The sequence below is a fragment of the Balaenoptera borealis genome (genome assembly GCF_965194805.1).
Source record: "Balaenoptera borealis genome assembly, chromosome: 11".
NCBI lineage: Eukaryota > Metazoa > Chordata > Mammalia > Artiodactyla > Balaenopteridae > Balaenoptera > Balaenoptera borealis.
In genome coordinates, this window is record NC_138868.1 from 7,577,676 (window position 1) to 7,601,578 (window position 23,903).

Genomic DNA, 23,903 nt, shown 5'->3' on the forward strand with positions numbered 1-23,903 from the left:
AAAGTAAGTTAGGACATTTTCACAAGCTGGGGCATTACTAGATATGGAAGCTGCCCAGGACCTAGGTGCCAGCTCTGCGAAACTGGGGAAACGAGTTTCTGCCCACTGGAGTCTCAGAGGGAGAGAAATCCCTTCTTCCAGTCCTTGAGTCCTTGGAGAAACTCAAGCAGCCATACATAACCAACAGGGGCTGGTTTCATTTATAAATAACCCAGGAACATTTTGTTGTTTTCAATTTTTTAGGGCTGGGTTTTCCCAGCACACAAGGCTCTAGGGAGATGTGAAAACCATGGCAGGTCAACATGAGAGCTGCTGGGACAAGCTTGTGGAACCCTCATTCAGGCCACTAGACAACCACCTCTTTCAGTATCCTCAGCCTCGGGCCCTTCCCTGGAACATCCCAGAAATTACATCTCCGGGGTGGACCCTTCAAAGTGCCACGTAGGAGGTAAGTCCTTTGGCTTCAAAGGCTGGCCCTGGAAGTCTGGACTGGGCCTGCCAGAGGCTCCTGGTCATCAGCTGGCACATAGCCTCTGGTGACAGCCCTGCCTAGGGGTCTCAATATCCCCTTTTAAGGAGAAAGCCAAAGAAAGAGTCTCATGGCTTCTGTGTTTTACTGTGATTGATGAAAAGAATACTAATGAAATCCCAAATAAAAGCAGTAAGTCAGGGACCTAAGACTGCAGACAGGGCTGGAATTACTCAGCTGCTCTCCAATGGTCAGGGAGGGGGAGGGAAGGCAATCGGTTTAATGTGATTTATTCCCTCAGAAGGCACTGAGGCCTGATCCTACAAGGGGTGGGCGATCAGATCTCCCATCTGGGACTTCCCTGGCGGTCCAGTGGTTAAGATTCTACGCTTCCACTGCAGGGGGCACGGGTTCGCTCCCTGGTCCAGGAAATAAGATCCCACATGCTGTGTGGCGCGGCCAAAAAAATATTAAAACAACAACAACAAAACTCTCATCTCGCCCCCTCTTGACTCAGCTCCCCTAATACTCTGCTTATTCTCAGTTTTGAGTTCCTGCCTCTGTCCTCTTAGACTACCAGCCTGCTTTCTTCTCTGATAACAGGCACCAAGCCCTCAAGGCTCCCACATTTCCCAGAAGCCAGAAAGTTGGACATGAGGCCTCCAAGTTCCCAGGTGCACCTTAGATCTGTCCAGGAGCACCCACCACCCCCACCCCTGGCACTTTGGTGTCCTGATACTGGTTACATAACAATCACGGTCTCCAAAGCTTTGACATCACCCACTGAAGATTCTCACCATCCTGGACAGCCAAGGGGGCCTACGTGTGGCTGGGAATGATGGTGGGGGAATGAGCCTAATGGAACAGCCAGGAACTGGTTAAGGGCAGGAGGCACAGGTCAGAGTAAAGCATGGTAACTGGTGGTGACCCAGAGAGGAAAGCAGAAGTATTTGGGTTTTTTAATTCCCCCTAAGTTCCCACAAGATTTCACTGTTGCCCCGTGTTTCCCCTCCACCCCACATAGGGAATTTCCGATTTCACTTCCTCAAAACTCAAGCGCTGGAGGGCCTCGGCTTCCTCTTCACATCCCCCCCACAGATGCAGCCTCTTTAGGGAGGCCATCTCTTTTCCCCCACATGTTATATGTCATATGTGTCCTCCACTGCTAGTGTCCATCTCCCAATTCTTGGCCTGAGGGGAGCTCAGACCTCTTGCTGCTGGTTGGTCTTTCCCCATCAGCCTCCTCCCTTCCCATTTTTCTTTCCCCAATCACCACCCCGCGCCTTGGATGTTCTACTCCCTCAGCTTTCTCCACTACTTCATTCCTGTCTCTCCCTCTCCCAAAGCAGATAAAAGATGAGGGGATGAGAGGGAGAGTCAGAGAAGCAGGGGCGAGAGGAGGAGGCAAGGAAGGGCAGCGCAGACAGGAGGCGCTGGAGATTCTGAGCCAGTGGGAGGAGGAGGACCGTTCCTGGGGGAACTGCGGGTGGGGCGCGTATTCAGGGTACTGGGGGGTCTAACTGGGGGTCTCGCCGGGTATGGAAGGCGCGCAGACCCTGGGACCTCCTCGCTCCGAACTCCCACTTCCAGCCTTCCCAACCGCAGCACTCCCGCGAGCCGCCCCACAAGGGGCGGGGCGAAACAGGTGCGGTTGCCACGGCACCCGGGCCGGGGCAAGCGGAACAACCGGCGCTCGCGAGATTTGAAATCGGCCAATGGGAAGCTGGGGAGGGGAAGACGTGGCGCGGAGCGCGTGGGCGGGGCTCCTCCTTCACCCCTTCCCAACTCCCCGCGGCCCCGCGTGGCTGCGGTGCGCGCGCCCGAACGCGCGGCTCGGCCTTATAAAGAGAGCACGGCGAGGCGCGCGCTCCACCGCACAGAGGGTGCTCCGTGGGCCGTGCCGTGCGCCTGCGCAGTGCGGGCCACTCCCCGCCCCCCTGCCCCGCCGCTCCTCAGCCGGCAGGCCCGGCCCAGCTTCGGCTCCGCGCCCTCGCCCGGCTCTCAGCCGCCGCTCTGCCCTGCAGCAGCCAACCCGGCCTCCGGCAGCATGTTCAGCTGGGTCAGCAAGGATGCCCGCCGCAAGAAGGAGCCGGAGCTCTTCCAGACGGTGGCCGAGGGGTTGCGGCAACTATACGCGCAGAAGCTGCTGCCCCTGGAGGAGCACTACCGCTTCCACGAGTTCCACTCGCCCGCGCTGGAGGACGCTGACTTCGACAACAAGCCTATGGTGCTCCTCGTGGGCCAGTACAGCACGGGCAAGACCACCTTCATCCGGCACCTGATCGAGCAGGACTTCCCCGGGATGCGCATCGGGCCCGAGCCCACCACCGACTCCTTCATCGCGGTCATGCATGGTCCCACCGAGGGCGTGGTGCCGGGCAACGCGCTCGTCGTCGACCCGCGGCGCCCTTTCCGCAAGCTCAACGCCTTCGGCAACGCCTTCCTCAACAGGTACCCACCCCTTGACCCGGGGGGCAAAGGGGGTGGCCGGGGTCCCGACCGTCCTGTGACCACCGCCCCCGCTGTTCTTTGTCTCCGAGGCCCCCGCGAGACCCTTAGCTACCACTCCCTGGGACTGGGTCCCCTGCCGCTTCCCATAGAAAACCCTTACGAGGGGGTCTGCGAGTGGGCGTCGCCGGCTCCCCCGGCTCTGTCACCTCCCCCCCCCCACCAGAATTTTCCAGGTTATCGGTTTAACTCCCAACCCCCCTGGCAGATCCCAGACTCACTACCCTCAGTCTTGGTCTCCACCACCTTCCCCCAGACTGGACGCACCTAATTCATTCAAACCAATCCCTTCACCCCTCCCTTCACGGGTCTGTTTCTTAAGTGTCACGGAAAACTACGGTGAAACTTTTAGCCATTCCCTTTGCTGGTGTGCTGTGCTGTGCCTCCCCAGGGACCGGTGGGAGAGGATCTGCTGTGGCCTGCTGAGTTTGGGGCGGCCTGCAGAAGCAGCAGACAGGGCGAGGACCAGCCCTTCTCCCAGGGGCAGTTCTGAAGGTCCTGTGCTGCTTTAGGGGTTTCAGGGGTAAGGGTCTGTGCTGCCAGGCGGTGGGCCCTGGAGCCCTGGAATGAGATTCCGGCTGCTTAGACTCACTAGGATGTTCCCTAACCTACTTGGGCCTCAGTTTCCCCAGTTAAATGAGTAAAACCCTGATAAGGGTAATTCTCCGAGGTTCTAACCTTCACGATGCTATGAATGAAATGCATTGGTCTCCTCTCTCAGGAGTGCTACAGCCAAGTTCACTTTTCTCTAAAGGAACTCCAAGGTCCTACCCAATGGGGATTCTAGAATCCCTCCCCCCACCCCCAGGGGACATACCAAAGGACTTCACAAATTTGTCATTTCTGCCAAACCCCATTCAAGGAGTGACTCCACATGCCTTTCAAAGTCTCGTCTGGGGAAGAGCCTAGGAAAGAATCCTTGACTCTTGCCTTCCAGAAGGTCTCCGCCCTGTATGATCGCATTCCTTTCCAGACACTGTCCAGCCGCACAGGGTAGACCAGCTTGCCCTCGATCCAGGCCAGTGGCCAGGCCTACCTCTGTGCGCAGAGCTGACCTTTAACGGAGAAGACAGGCAGTCTTCTGTTGTCTTTTTGCCTCTCTCAGGCATTTAAACCTGTCTTCCTGTTTCACGGCTGATGGCGTTTGTGAGTCAGGGCCAGAGTAAAGCCCTTTGGGTGAGACTCCTGAAGAGGCACAGCCCTCCTAGCCAGGAGCCCGCCTCAGGGGATACTGGGGTTTGAGAATTGTTGTGCCTGTAGGTAGGCGATTGGCTGGCTGTCAGCTGGTGGGGGCCATACGGTCCAGTGGAAAGTCTGGCTGCTGTGCTGGGAATTCCAAGCATTATTAGGTCTGCTTTCCTGGAGAAATTTGGGAAGCTTGAAGGAAGGAGCTACATCTCCTTCTGCTGTCCTTCAGTGTCCACTTTTGATTGTGAGAGGTGACCTTTTTTGTAAGGAGAAATGGGCGTATGACCTGTTTTCTGAATTTGGAGACCTAAAGTTTCAGAGCTGGGAGGGATCTTAGACATCAGCTAGGCAACCCCTACCTCGTTCAGGAAACCGCGGCTCCGAGAGCCGAGTTCACGAGCCTTCACGAGCCGGTTAATGCAGTGCCGACTGTCTGCCTTTGTGCAGCCAATTACCACCTCCTGCTACTTCTCCCTGAGAAAAAGAGCAGTTCAGGAGTGCCGGGAAGAGAGGCAACCTGATGATGCCAGTGCCGCAGGATCCGAGAGCCACACTTTTATTTCCTTCTGCCACCACTTCATCTCCAGAGGGTCCCAGAACACTAGTAATGAATGGCCCTGCCGGAAGGGGCCTCATCAGCCAAGGGTTGGGGTGTGGGTGTGCACTGGAGCTGAGGCCCCCAGCTGTGTCAGCCTGTGTAGTACACCAGCGCTGCCCAGCCAGCCAGGGCACACAAAGGGGGCTTTTCAGTGGCTGACACAGCCTCTCCCTCACTCTTAAAGAGACTCACTGAATCATGGACTGGACTTTCCGGCCTCTTCCCCCTAAGTGGCTGCTCTAAGGCTAAAATCAGAGAGAGCAGGAGGCAAGGCGCAGCCACGGTATCCTGAGAGTATCCTGCGCAAACTCATTGCGTAACTGGTAACTTGTAGCTCAAGATGAAATCTGCGTCCTTGTTGGTGAGGAAACAGGATTGGATGCATCTGTACTGCCTGCTCCCTCTCGTATTTTCGGCCTCCCTCCCCGGGCTTTGCAGAGCGCCCGATCCGCAGAGGTGTTAACTTACAAGGCCCTTCACAAGGCATTTTTATGTATATTGCTTCTCAGAGCCAACTCGACTGGAAGTCGTCTTGTGTTGGTTTTCTCTCCGCTGACTCCTTCCCCAGCAGGAGCCCCAGGTCGTGCAGTTCTTTACAGCACGTGTGCTCTGCTGCTGGCACGGTGAGGATGAGGTCCAAGGTTCCTTCATCCTGCAGGTCAGCTGCTTCTGCTCTGTTGTGCTTGCAGGCAGTACCTCTCACCCCGGCCAGCTGCCCCCGCCTCTGGGCCGCGGGTCACTTGTGGGGTGGGACCAAAAGGGGAAGCTAGTCATGGCAGATCCCTAGACAATGGGCCAGTATTTTCTCTGCTCACAATACCTTTTCCAGAGAAGTTTTTAAAGGAGCCTTTTCTGTGTCCAGTCAAGAATCTCTGCTGTCGGTTGGGACAGCCCTTGCTGTTCTGGGCTGTTCTAAGCTCGGTGGGAACTCAGGCACACACAGCTGAGCCGTGGTCCGTGAGTTGCCAGCCTCTCTGTTCTTCCTCATTCTGCCTTGACGTTGAGAGAATGGTGTCTGTACTTCCCTGCCCCACCATGCACCAGCCTGCGTGGTCCCCTGGCTGTCAGCGGCTGCCCACTGCAGTCCCTTCACCCGAGCAGCTGGGTTGAAGGGAGGGCTGGCCCCAGCAGCAGTAGGACAGGACCATCTCTTGCAGCGTGGAAATTTAGCCAAGTGGTTGAAAATTTTAATATGGAATTCCAAGGTCTCAGTTGTCACCCTTCTCTATTCCTTCCGGAATTGAATGGTGACCCTAGGCTTGTGCAGTTTTCACTAACACGTCAGCAACTTGAAAGCTGAATTCTCGAACTCTGGGAGAAAAGCTAAGTGAGGGAAGTGCTGATGTGGGTCAGTTGGAGTCTGCTGGTTGGATTCCCGGTTAAGACAATATGTGCAATTTGCTGGCCACCCCTGGAAACTTTTTTATTTTTGGCCTCGTGGCTTGCGGGATCTTAGTTCCCCGACCAGGGATGGAACCCGTGCCCCCTGCAGTGGAAGTGCAGAATTCTAACCACTGGACCGCAGGGAATTCCCACCCCTGGAAACTTAAGACAATAGAAAACCTCCTTTCCGTTCCTTTCTTCTGGAAAGGAAGCCAGAGGCGGAGACGAAGGAGTACAGAAATCACTGCTGTCCCATCTAGAGCAGCGATACCCGAGTCTTGACATCTCTCTTCTGGGCTCTTGCTCTCGTGCAGGTTCATGTGCGCCCAGCTGCCCAACCCGGTCTTGGACAGCATAAGCATCATCGACACTCCCGGGATCCTGTCTGGAGAGAAGCAGCGCATCAGCAGAGGTAAACAGGCTCTGACACAGCCCAGGGCACCTGGTGTAGTCAGACGACTTCCATCTGACGTCTGTGACATGGACCAAATGCTGCCCAAGTCTCTCCCAGCCCAAGTGAGAACCCGTTTTACATCAGCCTTGTATCTGCATGGTACGCCGAGCCCAGTGGGGGCCGGAGCTTGCTTTTTCCTTGGTTCCCTTTGCTGAGGTTACAAGAGCCGTCAGGGTGAGACAACAGCTAGTTTCATATGGTTTTCAAGCTTCCCAGCCCCTGGGGCCTTCTGGAAAGGAAGACAGGATCCTGGCTGGCTGTGAGGTCCCAGGAGATTGCTCCGTGCCTGGGCTCCAGGTACCTCAGCCAGCATTGCTGTTCTGAATGAGCCCCTGGCTCCCCTGGGGCTCATTCACCTTAGTTTGTGTTTAAAAGCTTTGCCTCCCAGAGCTGTATAAATTCCTAGTGGGTCCAGCAGGACTGTGAGAGAACAGTTTGACTTGAAAGAGCCAGCCAAAAGGAGAAGCTAGCAGGAATTTGTTAAACATGTTGGGCCTTGGAAATGTGTTTAAATTTGCTTAAATGTTGGTCATCAGTAGCCTCCCTGGGTGCCGCGCGTGGCGTAAGGTTTTCATGCGGAGTATTAGTGCACCAGGCCCATTCTAGTTGTGTAAACTCCTGTCCTGAGTGTGCCAAGCTTTTCTAAAGATCTGGTTCAGGATGCACCTGAACTGGGTTATATTTCTGCCGCTGCCCCTCTTTGTAGAAGGGAGGGGAGCCTCACGGCTGAATGCTCTCTGGGAGGAGCATGGGGGCCGGCTAAGTGTGGAGCCTGCAGCTGCAAATGTAAAAATGAAACAAGATCAGACTCAGAGGGGGTTGAGGACAAGTGGCCAGATTTGTTTATCATTAACTTGCAAATCTCTCCTGTACCCGCTTTCCCTCCGGGCCGCCCAGCATTAGTGAGCTTTGCAGTTGAAGCCAGCAGCCTGAGATTTGGGAGGCAGTGTGTCTCTGCTGAGGCTGTGAGGGGGTGGGGGCCCCATTTTCAGTGCTGAGAAGCCCTGCTTCTCTTTTTTTCCCTGCTCGTGGGCCCCTGCCAGTACGGGATTGCATCAGAGCATACTGAAACTGCTCTCTGTCCCTCAATCTGGTTTAAACTTTTACGTTCTCCACCCCGATGATAATGACACTTCTAGGGGAGGCAAGGGTCAGTTTTTTCTTTCTTACTGCTGTTATTGTTCTAACCTGGTTTTAAGAAAATGCCTGATAAACAAGGCTTTTGCCCTGTCATTTGCCAGAGCAAGCCTAGAAAATCTGAACAAGTTACTCTTTTTTTTTAATAAATTTGTTTATTTTATTTATTTATTTTTGGATGCATTGGGTCTTCATTGCTGCGCGCAGGCTTCTCATTGCGGTGGCTCCTCTTGTGGTGGAGCGTGGGCTCTAGGCGCATGGGCTTCAGTAGTTGTGGCGCGTGGGCTCAGTAGTTGTGGTGCACGGGCTTAGTTGCTCCACGGCATGTGGGATCTTCCCGGACCGGGGATCGAACCCATGTCCCCTGCATTGGCAGGCGGATTCTTAACCATTGCGCCACAAGGGAGGTCCCTGAATTAGTTACTCTTAAAGAGAAAGACCCACAAAAGGGAATTTATTCTCCATCTCCCTCCAGGATTGAGCTATCCTGGAGGGACTTTCTTTGAGGCTCTGTAGAGGTATGTCTTTAATGACCTGGTGGAATATGCTGGGGAGGAGTGCTCCCAGCTGGGAGCTATCAGATCAGATAGGTCAGTTGATGTGAACGCATCTTTGGATAAGGGACAATAATAGCTCAGAAAAAGAGGCTTATTCTCCCCCAAATGCCACACTCCTTATAACCTTCAGAGCTGGCAGTTAAGGTGTTTGAAGGAGGTCTTCCCTGCTGGCGCAGTGGTTAAGAATCCGCCTGCCAATGCAGGGGACACGGGTTCGAGCCCTGGTCCGGGAAGATCCCACAAGCCGCGAGCATCTAAGCCCGTGCGCCACGACTAGTGAGCCTGCGCTCTAGAGCCCGCGAGCCACAACTACAGAGCCCGTGGGCCACAACTACTGAAACCCGTGTGCCTATAGCCCGTGCTCCACACAAGAGAAGACACCGCAATGAGAAGCCCACACACCGCAATGAGAAGCCCATGCACCGCAACAAAGAGTAGCCCCCGCTTGCCGCAACTAGAGAAAGCCCGCGCACAGCAACGAAGACCCAACGCGGCCAAAAATAAATTTAAGAGATAAATAAATAAAGGTATTTGAGGGAAAGCCTTAGGGTTCTTATGGCCCCTGTTGAACTCAGAAACAGCAGTTTTCCACCAGTGCTGTGAAGTTCCCCTGCTGGGCTATCTTTGACACTTCAGCCTGGGGCCTTAGTCTCAGCAGACTGAGGAGTTGGGAGTGTCTAACACTGTCTTGCTGCAAAGAGTATCCTGGCCCTGCCTGCTGGGGTGTTTCCCTCCCTTGCCTCCCCTTCCCTCTGCTTCCTTACCGCATTAGTAGAAAAGCAGACAGTGGTGTCCAAACTTGCTCTCTGTGGGACACAGGCACCAGAGCAGTGCCTCAGCGTGCTCTCCAGTCAGGCGCAGGGTGCATCTCACTGGTGGGGACCAGACAGTCCTGGCCCGCAAGTTACCCATGTAGATGGCAGATGCTTGGGGGAGGAAGCCAGCAGGAGACTGCCTGTATTCCCCCCAACCCCGCTTCCTTACAGTGTGGCCCCTCTGGGTCCCTGGGCAGCCAGGGACCCTCCCCCACCCATCATGGGCAGGAAGGAGGAGGTTGGCTTAAAGACAAGTGCATCACTCTCATTGGAGGAGGGCTTTCCTCCTGTGAAATAGAGATCTTTCCCTCCATAACCCTAGAGGTCTTGGTTTAAAGTATTCTACTAACAGTTACCAAGTTGGGATTTACCGTGGGATGTGTTTGGAGTCAGCGTTTTACCAGTGGAGAAGAAAGACCATCCGGCAGTACCTCTTACACGTGCTGGGTGTGGCCTCCGGGGTGGTGTTCTCCAGGTGGACGCAGAAGGGGTAGGTTTCTCCTTCTTGAAGACCCCATTCATCTGTCATTGCAAAGGTCCCATGTCACCTGCCTGAGGAAGTCAGAGTAGGACAGTGTGTTCCAGGCTCCCCGGCGGCCACCTCTCTGCTCCCTTTGCTGACGGTGTGGAAAATAGGTGTTTCCCTCTCAAAAAGATTGGGCCAACAGAAAATGTGTGTCCCGGGCAAGCGGCATGCATTTCCGTGGTCTGTCAACCTCATTCCCTGGAAGCAGAGCATCCTTCTGGAGGCTGCGTAGACGTTAGTGTCGCTAATTACATTTACTTCCAGTTCCCACCCTCTCTGCCTAGCCCTCCCTGACTTTTTCCCCTTTCCCCATGGTGCCTAACGTGTGCAGGAAATACTGTGTGGAAAGATAAGGTAAGGCCTGAGCAGGCCCAAAGCAGTCGGGATACACCCAAGGCTCTGCAAGAGACCCCTGAGAATTGCTCCAGGGAAGAGTAGGAGCCTCTGGGGGGTCTTGGGCTGCGCCTCCCCGTTGTGCTAATCTCCTGAGTGCCTTTAAAGATAAAGTTCTCTTGTGTCAGCAGAGAAAGGTGACCTGCGGGGACAGTGTTCATTCTTGGGTGCTGCCCGTGTGACTGATAAAGGGCATTCCAGAGGGCATCTGGGGCCCGGCGGAGCTGGTGCCTTGGGCTCCCAGGCTGCTGGCCGTCGGCACAGTCGTGGCAGGACCTGGGAGGGAGCAGGTCTTCCCATGCGGGTCCTCTGTGGGCAGCGGCCGGAGGCGCTTTGGTGGAAGCCTCAGCCCCCGGGGGTCAGGGGCCTGGCCAGGGCACCCCCGCCATTGTCACTGCGAGGCTGTGAGCTGAGCTGTAACTTTCGGGCCTCACTTTCCCCCGTGGGAGTCGAGTCAGCAAGGTCGAGTTGTTTCAGCTTGGATTAGGAGATGGGGCCCGGCCAGCCTCACGCCTGGCTCTCTGCTGGCCTCTGCCATGGGAACCAGCCCCACTCGCGTATCGCAGCAGCTGCATCTGTGAGGAAGCTGCTGCTCTTCAGATGAGGAAACGGAGGCTTAGCAAAATTAAGTAGCCCAAGAGGACATAGGCTAGCACGAGTTGGCGCTGGGATTCGAACCCAGCAGAGTCCGTGCTCACGCCGCGGTGTGCTGAAGAGCGGTGCTCGAGGCTGAGGAGCTCCGAGAGCTTGGCTCGGACGAGCCCTTAGCCCTGCTAGGCCGGTGCTGTGCTGGGCTCAGCCCTCCCGGAGTGCCCAGGGGCCACACTGCTTCTCTCCCCGCCCGAGATCAGACTCCCCGTCCAGAAATGGGCCTGAGGTTCAGGGCTTTGAACAGCAGTGCTGAGACCTGCTTTTTTTCTCCCTATTCTCTGCCTCCAGCTGGAAATTCCCACCCCTGCCCCCGCAACCATCCAGGGACAGGCCTTAGGAGCCCTGGCTATGGCTGGCCAGTCCCCTGGGTTCTTGCTTGTCCCCCGGGTTCTCACTTGTCCCCCCTGCTGACTATCCCTGGATCCCAGGCTCCATCCAAGCTCAGGAGCCATCTGGCTGAACAGTCGGGTAGGGGCTCCCTGGCCCAAACCTGGAGCCCTCTGACCCACGGTGTCCCTTCCTGCTGACCACCTCCTGAGATGCCCCAGGCCTAAAAGCCCTCCATGCCAGCGTTTCACGAGGGTTTTCTGCACCCCAGAGAATGGCTCCATGAGGCTGCCCCAAAAGCCTTGTGCGAGGCCGAGCACAAAGCTGAGCCCTGCGTCCCTCCTGGGTTCCCAGCACCCTCAGCACAGATGATGACAGAGGTTCGAGTCCCAGATCAATACTTAGGAGCTGGGGGCCCTAGGGAGTTGCTGCACCCCTGGGAGCCGCATCAGTAGAACAGGAATAGCAGTACCAGCTTCTTGGTTCTTGTCGATGATTGCACGAATTTACGTGTGTAAGCTCCTACCCTAGTGCCCGCTGCCCAGTTCAGTGTCCAACAAATGTCAGCTGAATAAAAGTACACTGAAAAACCAGCGATTCTCAGACTTTGATGAGGAAGAGCTTTCTCTGAATAACAGCCCGAGGAGGCTGGGAGAGGGGGAAGCATTGACTCAGCAGGAGTTTCCCTTCAGACTCCAGGACCTCCTCTGGTGGGGGCCCAGCCTCCGCACAGCTACCCTCCTCAGGGCCTTCCTCTCGTCGCCTCCTCACCAGCCCGTCCAGCCCCCCCACTGCCCCTGTCCAGCTTTTGGCCGCTCTGCCCGCAGGGGAGTGGACCAGCCCCTGCTGGCGCCCCACCTGTTCCCCGACAGCTGCCTGAGCGCCTGCAAATGCTTGGTTTATATTTGGGGTATGAGGCATTCTTCACGCGTTCGAAGCAGTCGTTGCCTACACACCCATCAGAATCTGAGCTTCTTGGGCCCAAATACAAATCCTGTGAGTAAAGGACCGCAAACATTTACAAAGCTCTTACAGTGGGCCAGGCGCTCACTCGCTCACACAGCGGAAACCTGCTGTCTTCACGTTGCAGTTGAAGAAACAGAGGCTCGGAGAGTAGAAGGTTCAGGCCTGATTCCAGAGTCCTTCTGCCCTTCCCCCTGGTCTCCCCTGCCGCTGCCCCCCTAACCCGTCCTTTGTTGCTGGTTTCTAGGCCAGATTTATTGAGATCTGTGTTATATACGGTAAAATTCACCCAATGCACCAGTCGTGTAACCACCACGACAACCAAGATACAGAGTTTCCATCACCCCAGAAAGTCCCCTGCACCCCTTTGTAGTCCCTCATCAGGCAACCACTGATCTTTGCCCCTAAAGTTGTGCCTTTCCAGAATGTCAGAAATGGAATCATACAGTGTGAAGCCTTTTGTGTCTGTCTTGCACTTAGCATGTGCTTTTGAGGTTCCTCATTTCTTTGAGAGTCTGCAGTTCATTCCTTTTTGTAGCTGTTGTACCCCGTGATACGGCTGTACCGTAACTTGGCATCCATCCTCCTATTGAGGGGCATCTGGGTTTCCAGTTTGGGGCAGTTTTGAATAAAGCTGCTATAAACCTTCGTGTAGAGTACAAATTTTAATTTCTGTTTCTTTTTTTTTTTCTTTTTTTTTTTTTTTTTGGCCGCGCCTCGTGGCATGTGGGATCTTAGTTCCCTGACCAAGGCTTGAACCCGCCCCCCCGCATTGGAAGCGCGGAGTCTTAACCACTGGACCGCCAGGAAAGTCCCAATTTCTCAGTTTCTCTCGGGTAAATGCCTAGACGTGGGAGGCCCCTTTCTCCCAACCTCTGTGCCTCTGGAAGGGTCCTTCCCTTAAGAACTTTAGCTTCAGGAAGCTCAGAACAAGTCCTTATGGTGTAGATTCTTAACTCTTTAATCTCTCTCATGCTCCTTCACTCCTTCCCGGCCCCGGCACGGGTTAAGCGTGGTGATGGGAGCCATGGCAAGAAACGTGGAGGCCCACGTAGCTTGAATGGCAAGAAACAAAAGTCGATTGGAGACAAACCCTCTATTGTTTGCATTCTAGAAACTTCTGGAATGTCTGAAGCAGCGTTTCCCCCAGCTACTGCAACTACCTGTGTTTGGAGGGTGCTGGGCTAGGGCGAGGACACATCACAACTGCTCCCTCTTCACCTCGGTGTCGGAGGGTGGGAAGGCAGACCCGGTGAGGAGGGCAACCAGCACTGCAGAGGCAGGACCCTTGGAGCACCCGGGCCCTGCAGGAGGCTTGGTGGGAACAGAGCCAAGGTGAGAGGCAGGCTTGGGCCTCCTGTCTACACAGCCCGTGTAAAATACGCATAACGTAAGATTTACCATTTTAACCATTTTTAAGTGCACAGTTCAGTGGCATTAAGTACATTCTCATTGTTGTACAAACATCACCACCATCACCTCCAGAACTTTTTTTCTCTTCTCAAACTGAAACTCTGTTCCCATGAAACTACAACTCCTTTCCCCCTCCCCAGCCCCTGGCCCCCACCGTTCTACTTTCTGTCTCTGGATTTGACTCTAGGCACCTCATACCAGTGGAATCATACCCTGTGACTGGCTTATTTCATCATTTCATAATGTCTTCGAGGTCCCAGAACTTTCCGAGCCAGAGCTTGTCTCTTATCAGTGCTGGCTTTTACTCACATCGCAGGGTCAGCCCTTTCTTTCCAGTTCACCCCCTCCGGCTGTGTTGTCTGTGTCCTTTGTGGGTGTCAGCACCTCACGACTGTCCCTCCTGAGGCGGATGAAGCTGCAGCGTTGTGTTCGCACCTGGCGCGTGGTCCGTGGTGTCCTCCTCACCGGGCGCTCTGCCTTCCTGCTTCTGCCGAGGAGTTGCCGTGCGTTAGGTGATGTCTGATGCCTGGTCCTGCCGCCAAGGCCGACCTCTAGGTTGTCCCAGAGCCTGAAGGCCCAGTGCCTGGGGCAGTGCTGGGGGCAGGGTGCTCCTCTCTGGCTGTGTCCCTGGTCCCTGCACTTGTCACCTGCCGCCGAGCCCCAGGCTGATGGTGGCCGCTGGGCTGCCTGGCCAGTGCGGGGACTCGGTCGATGCTCTCGGCACTGCAGGCGTGGGTCAGTCCAGCCCTTGTTGCCTGTGGAGACACGCGGGCTGAGTGAGGGGTTGGCGGGCTGGGGGGTGTCAGGTGGGCCTGGGGAGGCTGCGGCCATGTGGTAGGACGTGGTCCTCCACCTGTGATGACATCTCACGAGCCTGAGCCTTGTGACCCTCTGCATGACCTGTGGGCGTGCTTGGCCAGCCACCGGCTCTCTCTCACCAAAAGTGTGAGCACTTTCCATATAAACAGGAAATTTCATTCACCTACAAAAAAATGGGCTTAGCTTTGTTGGCTCCCAACTTGAGGTGCTGGCAAGTAACTGGGTCTGCAGGCGGGGCCGTGCGGGGCGCTCGCTCTGGCTGGGGCTCGTGGACCTGGTGCCTCATTCATAGGCTCCTCCTCTCTCCCCTCCTCCCCCTCCTCCTCCTGTCCCCCCATCATCTGCCCCCCCCCCCCCCCGCCGCCACTGGGGGATGGGAGGAATGAGGCCACACTGGGTGGAGTCCGGGGGTGACCTCGGCTCCCTGCATGCCGTCCTCACTCCCTGGCCAAAGCTAACTTGGCCTCGAGCCCAGCCCATCAGGGTCCCCCTGTTCCCAGTCCCTCGGTTTCGGCATTGCCGCCTCCCCAGCTTTGTGAATCTGTGGTCGTTTGAACTTGCGGCGGTCTGAGGACAAACAGTCTGACGAGGGGAGAAGTTGAGCCTCATTGTTGCTGAGAGAGCAGCAGTTCAGTCCTGAGTCATCGTTTTTTCAGCGCCGACCTGCCGCTCCCAGAACCGGCCATAAAAGGCGGTGGCGGCGAGGCCGGGCTGGCCCTGCTCCCTGCCCATGTCCCTCGGCCTGCTCCTTGTGTCCGGGGATGTAAGGACCTTGTACTTTGGAACCAGCAGCCTGGTGGTGGCTGGTGGCGGGCGTAGGAGTAACCTGGCCCTTGCTCCTGGCCTTCCCACGTCCTCTGAGTGTGGGGAATCTGGTAGCCCGGCCCTTTCCTTTCTCTGCATGGGCCTCTGGAAGACTGATGGCTCCCCCTGCCCAGGCTCAAGTTCAGGTTCACAGGGGCTTTGCTGCCACCAACTCCACTTCACTGCTATGCTGTTAAGAAGCTAGGGACATCCCTGGTGGCGCAGTGGTTAAGAATCCGCCTGTCAATGCAGGGGACATGGGTTCGAGCCCTGGTCCGGGAAGATCCCCCATGCCGTGGAGCAACTAGGCCCGTGTGCCACAACTACTGAACCTGCGCTCTAGAGCCCGCGAGCCACAACTGCTGAGCCCGTGTGCCACAACTACTGAGGCCCACGCACTTAGAGCCCGTGCTCTGCAACAAGACAAGGCAAAGCAAGGAAGAGTAGCCCCCGCTCGCCACAACTAGAGAAAGCCTGCGCGCAGCAGTGAAGACCCAATTCAGCCAAAAATAAATATTTTTTAAAAAGCAGGCTGTTTCCCTCTGTGCTGCAGTGCGAACAGGTTGCCCTGGTGAGGCCGCAAGCTCAATCCACAGAAACCATGCATTTGGGGTTTTCCTTGAGGTTCGGTGTCTTGCCATGAGGACAACACTGGCCTCCAGCCTCAGAGCCAGGCTGATCATTTGTCACCTTAGTTTCTGATCAGTGATCCAGCCCCAGCCCCTCAGCCCTCGTTCCAGGGGGCCCTGCCTCTTCTCCCCGTCCTGGGCCTGCCCGACCCACGGGTGTCGCTCTGGTGCTGGGGCCTGTGCTGGGAACGCAACACGTCACCTCATTTAATCCTCCCTGTGATCTCAGGAGGAGGAATTGTTATTTGACTTTTACAGATGAAAAAGTGTTAACTCAGAAGTTAAGAACTTGGGGTCACAGAGTCAGTGGCTGGAGCCGGGAGTTAAATCCAGGGCTTTCTTACTAAAAACCTGTGTTGTTTCTGAGTGCTTGGGTGCAGGGAGAGGCCGCCAAGGCTGCGGCTTCAGGTGCGCAGACAGCTCTGGAGCCCACTTGAACCTGGGGACGGGGCGGCTGGAGTGTTTGTCTAACCAGGCACAGCTTCACCCCAGGCACGCCCCGCACAGCTCTCTCTATCTTAAAGTACCCCCAGCCCCCAGGGGGTGTTCCGGCCGGAGTGGAGGTGGCCTCGTGCGCTGTCTGTGGACTCCCATTCAGCCCCGGAGGCTTGGCGGGACGGCTCAGCCCATGCCTTACAAGAGGGGCAGTGAGGGCTGCCCTCCCCGTGGCACCGTGAGTCACTCTGGACCTTTTGTTGACACTTGGTCCTTTTCTTTGGTCTGCCCTCTACCTGCTGCTTTCCTGTTTCCTGCCATCTAGAGAAGGCATGTCTAAATCCCAGCCTGGTGGCGGTGGGGGGTTGGTTTTGGCCTGTTTCTGGGCAGCGTCCCAGGCTCTTCTCTATTGGAGTGCCTTCTCTGGCTTCTCGAGGGCGTGACTGTGCTCTGGGAAGGACGCAGCGGTTCCTAAGAGGGCCAGCCTGCATTGGGGGTGGCCTGTGGCCTGCCGGTGAGGAACAAGGGGACTTGCCCGGAGTCACCCAGAGAGATGGCGGCTCGGGGGCTGGGACCCAAGCTTCCCAAAGACTCTTGGGCCATTGTTTCCACATGGTCTACTATTCCTTAGTAGTCTCAAAAGAAACAGAATTTTCGCTTCCTCTGGGGACAGTGCAAGAAGTGGAAACTTTTTTTTTTTTTAATTCATTTTATTTATTTATTTTTGGCTGCGTTGGGTCTTTGTTGCTGCGTGTGGGCTTTCTCTAGTTGCGGCAAGCGGGGACTACTCTTCGTTCCGGTGCGCAGGCTTCTCATTGCGGTGGCTTCTCTTGTTGCGGAGCATGAGCTCTAGGCGCACGGGCTTCAGTAGTTGTGGCTCACAGGCTCAGTAGTTGTGGCGCACGGACTTAGTTGCTCCGCGGCATGTGGTATCTTTCTAGACCAGGGCTCGAACCCGTGTCCCCTGCATTGGCAGGCGGATTCTTAACCACTGCACCACCAGGGAAGTCCGAAGTGGAAACGTTTTGAGGTGGCGTAATTGTAAAATAAGCTACAAATTAAACTGCTATTGCAGAGACCCACAAATCCATGGGCTTTTAAATCAGGTGTCTGATAGTTTGTGTGAAATACAACAGTCCAAGGCCATCCTGAACCCAGGGTGGTTATTCCAGCTCCTGCCCTCACACCTGCATTCCAGTCCTTGGGAAGGAAGAAGAGGACAAAGGGCTGGTGCACCTTTTCTTTGCTTCTTCATTTCTGCTGCAGAGAGGCTGGGAAATGCAGTTTTAAGCTGAGGGGGCCGTGAATCGAGCTAAAACTAGACAGTTCTGTCAGCAGTCCTGCTGCAGACGGCACGGTTCACCAACGGCCTTAATTGTTGGCAAGAAACAGCACAGAATAGAATTGGGAGCTGGAGCTTAGTCCAGTCGCTTCATTTTAGAGAAGCGTTTAAGACTTAGAAAGGGGAGGTGGTTTGCAGCACTTAATAGGCCTGTAGAGCAGGGGTCAGCAAACGTTTTCTCTAAGGGTCAGAGTGTTAAATTTTCGGCTTTGGGGGCCTCATGGTCTCTGCCACAACTGAGCTCTGCTCTTGTAGCTCAGAAGCAGCCAGAGAGTACAGATGAGCAGGTTGTGTTCCAGTGAAGCTTTATTTATGAAAACAGGTAGTGAGCCAGATCTGGCCCCCGAGCTGTAGCTTGCAAGGAACGAATGAGAGTCCTGCAGAACAGGGAGCCCAGCACGTAGCACCGGACAAGCAGCAGCTGTAGGTCTTACTGCTGTAATTGTCGCTGCTGTGCAGGGGCACCCAGCCAACAGCCCCCAAATCTGTTCTTGCCGCCCGGCGTTGAGCTGTGCTGCTGGGGTCTCCTCCTCACTCTTGCCATAGTTCGACCCACTTTAGAGCTTGGACTTTGTGACTTCCCTTGCCTTACTTATATGTTAAGTGCCTCTTCGTGCCAGGTGCTGCATGGGTTCGGGTGTTACCATGGTGGGTACGGAAGTAGGGGAGGCCTGATGAACCTGCCCTCAGGGCACTGTGCTGTCCACATAAGTACATTCTGGAAATTTAAATGACCCCAGGCTGAGAAGTACCAGGCCAAGTCAGGGACGAGAGCCATCAGACCACCTGGCCCCTGGCGCCCCTGACTCGCCCTTCTCTTCCCGCAGGTTACGACTTCGCGGCCGTCCTCGAGTGGTTTGCCGAGCGGGTGGACCGCATCATCCTGCTGTTTGACGCCCACAAGCTGGACATCTCCGACGAGTTCTCGGAAGTCATCAAGGCGCTCAAGAACCATGAGGACAAGATCCGCGTGGTGCTGAACAAGGCCGACCAGATCGAGACCCAGCAGCTGATGCGGGTCTACGGGGCCCTCATGTGGTCCCTGGGGAAGATCATCAACACCCCCGAGGTGGTCAGGGTGTACATCGGCTCCTTCTGGTCCCACCCGCTCCTCATCCCCGACAACCGCAAGCTCTTCGAGGCCGAGGAGCAGGACCTCTTCAAAGACATCCAGTCTCTGCCCCGAAACGCCGCCCTCAGGAAGCTCAATGACCTGATCAAGCGGGCGCGGCTGGCCAAGGTAAACCCAGGGTGGGGACGCAGCCCCAGGGGCCTCTGGGATGGCCACTCGAGGCACCGGGATAGGATGCCCAAGACCCCGCCCTGCAGACCCGTGGCCGCCCTGTGCCATGCCTTGTCTGAACCTGTCCTCTTGTGCCCCCGTGGGAGCAGCCTTTTCCTGAGATTCCTTTTAACACATATAAACATCAAATAAGAAGGTACCACTGTGCCGGGGGCAGCCTGGGGGGTGGAGAGTGAGTGGGTGGGGACGCTGCTCGAGGGCTCATCAGTTTCCCCCCAGGTCTGCTGAGCACTGAGGTGCACGCAGCATGTGCTGGGTGCTGGGGACCCAGTGGGGACTGACAGGTCCCCACCCCCCTAGCACTTGTCAGCCGTACAGGGGAAAGCAGAACACATAAAGGAAAAGAAAGTACGATTTATTTGTATTGTCGGGGTCGGCCCGGGATGAGCTGACCTGGGAGGGCGGGCTAGACTGGGGGGCCTCGGGCGGGAGACGATGCTTAGGCCAAGACAGGAGGTAGTTAGTGGAGAGACGGGGCGCAAACCCGCGGGCCCAGGGAGAGCGCTGATGGCCTCTGCCCCAGAGGCCTTGTAAACCATCCCTATTCTTCCATGGAAGCACAAGGCCTGCTGGCACCTGTGGACAGCATCTGAATTGCTCAAGAGTTTGGAGTCTCAGTGCCTGGCCGAGCACTTGAGCGGGACCCCGGGGTGGCTGGGGCTGGGGAAGGAAGGGTAATGCCGCCAGTGGGCCCTTCAAACACTGAGGAGCAGAGCACGTCCCCTTAGGACACGATTTTGAATAGTACCGCATTGTGAGGCTCCCTTCTGTGTAGCCCAGAGGCTCTGGGACTCTGCCATGGGCCAGACACAGTGGCCCAGGGCACCCTACACTGTCTTGAGGTCTGGAGTCAGGTAGCTTTGGGTGCTCCCTGGCCTGAATAATGAGAAACGACCGTGCATCCTTTACCCCCGGCTGTGTCTCCTCTCTGGTTACCCAAAGTGCTCCAGGACCAGCCGATTGGAACTTGCTAGAAGCATAGGTTCTGAGGCCCCACCTCTGCCCTACTGAACCATAATCTGCATTTGGACACAGTCCCCTGGTGACCTGTATGCAAAGTAAAGATGCCCGCACCCTGCTCTGGAGGGTACAGGGCTGCACGTTTCTGTAGATGTCTCACTTCTGGAAGCTTCCTGATGAGTGGAACTGGTTCTGAGAAAGGAGCCCATGAGAAAATCCACATACCTGGCTCCTGGCCTCAAAGGGCCAAGCAGTGTCCTGAGCTGAAGGGGAAGAGGCGGTGAATGGAGGAGAGACCTGGCCTCCTGTTTTCCAGTCCAGCCTCTGCTCAGTCTCAGGGAGGGGCAGCTCCCCTCCTTCCCCGTCCAGCCCCTCTCCTGGCAGGGCTTCCAGTGCTCTCGCTCAGCCTCCTTCCAGGACAGAACAAAGGGCAGACTTCAGGCCCTGCCTGCTCATTTACAGAGATGGTGTGTAATCGCGTGGCCCTCGGGCACATTGAGTCACCCTGCCTGGAAAGCCCCAGCCTCTCCAATCTTGTCCTGCACCTGCTGTTTTGAGACTGTTTCCTTTTCCTGGCCTGAGTCGCTCTCTCTGCTGGCCTGTGATGGGCAGAGCTGTGACTGTGACTCTGTGACCAGCCTGCTTCCCTGGGGCAGTTCTCAGCCAGGTCTCAGCCCCCGGCAGACAAGGTCAGGCCAATGGAGAGGTTTTTTTGGAGTGGAGCTGGCAGTTTGGGAGAAGGGGGCGTGAGGCTGGCTGGCTGCAGCCCTCCTCGGCAGGACGTTGCTTGGCAAGGCAGAGGGATTTGAGGGCTGTGCCTTTGCAAGGTTGCCAGAGTTACTGGCCCGCTGTGGGGAAGGGAAGGATGTGCCACCCTTCATTGGCAGATGTCTACCCAAGGTACTGCGTAAAGCCTGAAACATCTGGGGAAAGCCTTGTGGGATTTTCCTAATCCTTAGTCATCCCCGAGGCTGTCAGGATGATAAAGTGGGGCATAACTCAGGCTGTGTTGGAGCTCATGGCACCAGCATCCACGGACTTGTGTAAGCAGGATGGCACGACTCTGCTTGGCTTGGTAGGAATGTGCTCGGTGTCTCTGATGTGCAGAGGGGTCACCGGTGAGGGGTGTGCGTGCCGAGAAATGGAAGGAGCACGGGCTTTGGGCTGCGGCTGTGGTTAGCTGTCCCGGGTTACGGTCCAGCTTTCCAGGGCAGCACAGGTGCAGGCCACGCTCCCAACAAGGTGTCCAGGAAGCACCTGACACCCACCCCTTCTCTGTCTTCGCAGGTCCACGCCTACATCATCAGCTCCCTCAAGAAGGAGATGCCCAACGTCTTCGGTAAAGAGAGCAAAAAGAAAGAGCTGGTGAGCAACCTGGGCGAAATCTACCAGAAGATCGAGCGGGAGCATCAGATCTCCCCCGGCGACTTCCCCAGCCTCCGCAAGATGCAGGTACAGCCGCCCCTGGGATGAGAATGAGGACGGCTCGCGGCACTGGGGCAGTGCTTCTGGAGGGAACCCCAGCTCCATGGGGCGGGGCCTCCCAAAGTGGAAGCGGCCTGATTAATCACCAGCGCCCCACCCGATGGGAGAAGTTGACCCAGGCCGTGACACCTCACAGGGGAATGTGGTGACTCACCCTGAGGGGGAGGGGGAGGGCGGGGCTGTGCCAGGCACCCCAGCCTCCTCCCAGTTAATCCTCGCCACAGTCCTGCACAGCGGGGGCTGTTTTTACCTCCGACTTAGAGAAGGGGGAGCCAAGATGTTAAGTGGTTGGGGCCGTGACGCGGAGCCAGATCTTTCTGCTCGGGAACCCTCGCTGCACCCTCGGTGCCGGAGCCCGGGAGGGGCCGACCCAACCCTGTCCTTCCTCCACTCCCACCACAGGAGCTCCTGCAGACCCAGGACTTCAGCAAGTTCCAGGCCCTGAAGCCCAAGCTGCTGGACACGGTGGACGACATGCTGGCCAACGACATCGCCCGGCTGATGGTGATCGTGCGCCAGGAGGAGTCCCTGATGCCTGCCCAGGCCGTGAAGGGCGGTGCTTTCGACGGCACCATGAACGGGCCCTTTGGGCACGGCTACGGCGAGGGGGCCGGCGAGGGCATTGACGACGTCGAGTGGGTGGTGGGCAAGGACAAGCCCACCTACGACGAGATCTTCTACACACTGTCGCCCGTCAATGGCAAGATCACGGGCGCCAACGCCAAGAAGGAGATGGTGAAGTCCAAGCTGCCCAACACGGTGCTGGGGAAGATCTGGAAGCTGGCCGACGTGGATCGGGACGGGCTGCTGGACGACGAGGAGTTCGCCCTGGCCAACCACCTCATCAAAGTCAAGCTGGAGGGCCACGAGCTGCCCGCCGACCTGCCCCCGCACCTGATCCCGCCCTCCAAGCGGAGGCACGAGTGAGCGACCCCTACTCCCACCGGCCGGCCAGGCAGAGGCTGCAGGGGAGGGGAGGGTCAGCAGTTCCCAAGACCATAAAGACTGAGCAATATTTCCTCAGCTCGCAAAGGAAAACCACCATCTTTATCTTAGGGCTGCTCCTGGGGAGGCAGGGGTGATACTCGTAGGTGAACGATGGAATTTTGTGCATAAGAACCATGGATATTTTTAATATATAACGTTAGAGGCAGCGTTCTTTCTTGCCTCCTCCTCCTCCGTCCAGCAGCCCCACGCACGCACAGCCTCTGTCCTCCTCGTCCTCACCTCCTGCCGGGGAAGTCGCCTGGCTCGCCCCTCCTGCAGCTGCGGCCCGCGTGTAGACAGGGACGCGGGTCCCGTCTGTTTCAGGCTGAGTCGCTCGGCCAGTGGCTTCCTTCTCCACCCGGCCTTGCCCCCTCCCTCTGCTCCCAGATTCAGCTGGTTCTTCTTGTGCCTTCCTCCTTCCGTTCGCAGCGGCCCCCTGTCCACAGGCCCTGCCTTCGCTCTCGTGTCCCCTGGCTCGGCAGTCACAGAAGCCAGGCCCAGCTGCCTGTTTGCGGGGAGTCCGGGGGACGGGTGGGTGTGAGAGAACATCTTCCAGAGAAATACATAAGCTAGTTTTTGTTCTGTAAAGTGACACCTTTCATACTTGACTGAATTTTCCAGTAAGTTCCCAACCACTTGTTCAGAAGCTGTGATTTTTGTCTCCTTCCCCACGCTCCAGCCAGGGGACAGCTCCACTCAGGAGCCATGAGATGTGGGGTGCGTGCAGAGCACACCCTGCCAGAGACCCCAGAGGCGGTGTTTCCTGCTTCACCCTCTCACTTTCCTAGGACATTCTGGTACACCTCTCTGTCCCACCATTGGTGGGCAGCGGGTCCTCACGAACCTGGTGTGGCTTGGTGCTCCAGCCCGGGCCTGGTGGCCGGACAGAGAGACCAGGGACAGCCCAGCCCCTTCCCTCTCCCACCTGACTTCCTCCCGTTGAGCAAAGGAGGGCGGCGCTCCACGTGGATGTCCTTAGTATAGTGGCCCCCAGGCTGAGCAGCTCGAAACCCGAGCCAGCCAGCGGCCAGCGGAGGCCGCCTCACTCTGCTTTGTCTCGGCTGGGCTGTCGGGGGCCTGGACATCCCTGCCGGCCAGTGGTCAGCCGCCAGGGCCTGGAGCCGTCATCACAGAGCCACTGTGGCGGGTGGGGGGGGGTGGGGGGCGGGGGGGGAGGGCGGGAGCAGGCTTCCCACCAGGCACGCCCTCGGGGGTCTCAGGGACTCCTCCACTCTGACCTCTGACCCCGGCCCACCCTCCTAGTGCTGCTCTCTAGGCCTCTGCTGGGTCCGAGTCTCCAGGAACTGGCCATGTTCCCTGCAGCCTCGGCCCACCATCCCACACTGTGTCCTCATTGGGAATTCACTGTTTACGGTGCAGTGGCTTAACCACGCTTGCCTGTGGGAAGGAAAAGCAAACTGAAGACAGGACTTTTTTTTCTTGCATTAAAAAAAGTTTAACTGTGCTGAAGCTGGCTTCTGGTGCTGAGATGTCTCTTCCCGGGGCCTGCTCCCCACGGTGCCTGCGGGGGCGCTGGCAGAGCATTCGGGGGGCCAAGATACCAGCGGAGACAGATTGGCAAGCCTGGCAGGGTGAGGCCTGCAAGGGGGCTGACGACCCCCACTCCTTGTGCTAGATGGGGGCTGAGCAGGAATGGTTTATTTGGGGGAAGGATGGGGTGAGGAAGTTGGGAGAGCCTCTGATGACTAGGGACTAGGCTGTGCCCTCCAGGGGTCAGGGGAGCAGGCGCCCCCCCT

General features: G+C 56.8%; 1 protein-coding gene across 1 annotated transcript; it reads left to right on the forward strand.

Moving 5' to 3' along the window:
• The first annotated feature begins 2,242 nt into the window (after positions 1-2,242).
• EHD1 (EH domain containing 1) lies at positions 2,243-23,616 on the forward strand. The gene is made up of 5 exons (XM_082344116.1): positions 2,243-2,920; positions 6,461-6,558; positions 18,239-18,651; positions 20,962-21,126; positions 21,562-23,616. Exons 1-5 carry the CDS (start codon positions 2,517-2,519, stop codon positions 22,084-22,086), a joined length of 1,605 nt encoding a protein of 534 aa, XP_082200242.1. The 5' UTR covers positions 2,243-2,516; the 3' UTR covers positions 22,087-23,616.
• The last annotated feature ends 287 nt before the right edge of the window (positions 23,617-23,903 follow it).